We start from the raw sequence: 2,763 nt of genomic DNA, 5'->3' as shown, positions 1-2,763 counted from the left end.
ATTCAGCCGAATTTATTCGAATCCGAATAAATCCGAAACGAATTCATTCGAATCCGAATAAATCCGAAACAAATTCATTCAAATTTTGCCGAATTCGAATCGATCCGAACCGAAATTCCAAAAGTCCTAATCGATCCGAACCGAAAACTAACCAAATTTTTTAGCCATGCACATATCTACACAAAACCTCCATATGTATATATAAATTGCTCCTCACACCTGTCACCCATACATCACTAGAGTTGCTACTGAGATACAGAGAATAATCACAGACATGAATAGCAGTGTTGAAAGACCCCGCAGATGTATAGGAGACTACCATCTCCTTAAAACCCTTGGAAAAGGTGCCTTTGGTGAGGTGAGATTGGCTAAGCACGATAATACCGGCAGAGAAGTTGCCATTAAGGTAATCAAGAAAAAGAGTATGGATTACGATCATCTGCAAATGCTTTTACAAGAAGCTAAGATTATGAAAAGGTTAAATCACCCTAATATAGTTCAACTGTACAAGGGGATTAACACCAGGACCACTCTTTACCTTGTCTTGGAATATGCCAGCGGAGGAGATCTTCACCATCACTTAGTAAAACATGGGCGCATGGAAGAGGATAAAGCATGTGTTCACTTTTGTCAACTATTGGCAGCAGTTCATCATTGTCATAAAAAATCAGTTGTACACCATGACATAAAATCTGAGAACATTCTTCTTGACTGTGAAGGGAACATCAAGCTCTCTGATTTTGGGCTAAGTGATAAATTCACTTTAGGGAAAATGACAAATAAATTCCCTGGAACACTTACTCACCTGCCTCCAGAATATTATGAACGTAGGGAGTATGTAGGGCCAGAAGTGGACATTTGGGCCCTTGGTGTGGTGTTCTATGAAATGATCACTTGTTCTCTGCCATTTTATAGCCAAAATCTGAGTACAATGAGAAAGTTTGTTCTTCAGGGAAACTATGATATTCCATCCTACATATCTAACGAATCAAAGAGCTTACTCAGCAAACTCCTCGTTAAAGACCCAGAGAGTAGATGTTCGTTGGAGCCAATCCTGAATAATCGGTGGATTAGCGTAGGACCTCAGTTGGATAGCAACTCTGCAGAGACCAATGAAAAACCCACATGCAGCAACAAAATAGCTATGTCCATCTCATCAATGGGTGGTGAACTTGACGTCTATTACAGCTGCTGTTCTCAAAATAATGATGATCATGATAGTGACAATAATAGCTTTGTTACTGCTAAGTCAAGCCCACCCTCTCCTGATGCTGCAGTCCCATCTGATGAAGAACATGAAAAGCTTTCTATGCCTACACCTCCTAGAAGAACAAGCGGATGGCGCTCTTTTTGGAACTGCATTAGGGGACTTTTTTGCTGCTGCTGCTGCTGCTGCTGCACCAAATAGTTCCTCAAATGTGTCTGTGACTTAAGAATGAACTTTTAACCGGATATGACATTTCTACCAGATATGACCTTTTTATCGGATGTGACCTTTTTATCGGATGTGACCTTTTTATCGGATTTGACCTTTTTACCGGATGTGACCTTTTGTCAGATGTGAGCTTTTTTGTACAATATTATTATAATAAAGTTTTCATCTAAACATTAAAAAAAAATCTCCTTCTGTGTTTATCTCCTTTTTTACTTTTTTCTCTTACAATAAACAATTTTAGTGTACTATTTATTTTTGTACTTTTTATAAATAGGTAATGGGAGTCAGGACATATATAGGGGCCCATTTATCAAGCTCCGTAAGGAGCTTGTGGGTCCGTGTTTCTGGTGAGTCTTCAGACTCGCCAGAAACACAAGTTATGGAGCAGCGGTCTAAAGACCGCTGCTCCATAACCCTGTTCGCCTGCTCTGAAGAGGCGGACAGGAATCGCCGGAAATCAACCCGATCGAGTACGATCGGGTTGATTAACACCCTCCTGTTAAAAGGAATGGTGAATTACACACAAACAATATAATATTCCTAACACAGACTGACGGGCATTATTCATTGTAAAAACAGGCAACCTGCTTAAGGAACAAACAGCTGTTCTAAACGGTGACAAAATATCAGGTGATTTGTTTATCTTTGGAAAGTCTTTACTTGCATATACATATACAGGGTCTTTAAATAAGGTACCTGAGTTAAGTGAGGAATCGCTGACGATAGGTTTGCGGCTGCAGCTGAATGAAGCTTGGAATGTTTTGATGAATGGAGGAGGGATATGCAACGTTCCAAGCAGCTGACGGCTGAAACTGCAGACAGGTAATTTGCTTCATTGCAGAAGGTGATAGGGAAACTGCTTAAAACAGTAAGAGCTCTTGTTAAGCTGGAATTGAAGTTTAACTCAGAGACTTGCCAGTAATAGTACAGGACTTCAGAGAACTCCCAAATACGTTCTATTAGGCCAAGAGCTCAGTGCATCCGGTATCTAATTAACAAACTCAAGTAGCAGGTAGGCAAACAGTAAACGGCAGGAGATAAGCAAATTACCAAGCAAAGGTTTGTAGGTGCTGGACTTAAATAGGGAAGAGGTAGAAACAAGGCTAAGTCCTGACAATTGCCTCCTCTTTTATAATTTTCCCTATGGGGATTGCACCCCTGCCTGTCTGGGGTTAACTGCCTTGGACTCTGGAGACCGCACAGCTTCTTGAGAGTGCTATTGAGCACCCAGGGCTGAGCATGTTGCAGGGTCATTGGATGTGTACCCAGTCCAGTTTGAGAGTGCAGTTCCCTTCCGTGTTTTGTTTATGTCTAGGGTGATTAAATAA

The 2,763-nt window shown here is 40.9% G+C and overlaps 1 protein-coding gene across 1 annotated transcript; it reads left to right on the top strand.

Annotated features, from left to right (window-relative positions):
• The first annotated feature begins 274 nt into the window (after positions 1-274).
• On the top strand, positions 275-1,408 carry LOC128640726 (MAP/microtubule affinity-regulating kinase 4-like). The gene has a single exon (XM_053693155.1). It carries the CDS (start codon positions 275-277, stop codon positions 1,406-1,408), a length of 1,134 nt encoding a protein of 377 aa, XP_053549130.1.
• Positions 1,409-2,763: the final 1,355 nt, after the last annotated feature.

Source organism: Bombina bombina, chromosome 10 (assembly GCF_027579735.1).
Source record: "Bombina bombina isolate aBomBom1 chromosome 10, aBomBom1.pri, whole genome shotgun sequence".
Lineage (NCBI taxonomy): Eukaryota > Metazoa > Chordata > Amphibia > Anura > Bombinatoridae > Bombina > Bombina bombina.
Note: the sequence above shows the minus strand (reverse complement) of the source record. Positions and strands in the feature narration are given on the sequence as shown.

What these genes read in the sequence shown, in the direction of transcription:
- LOC128640726 (XM_053693155.1), top strand. Translation starts at nt 275, where the DNA reads ATGAATAGCAGTGTTGAAAGACCCCGCAGATGTATAGGAGACTACCAT.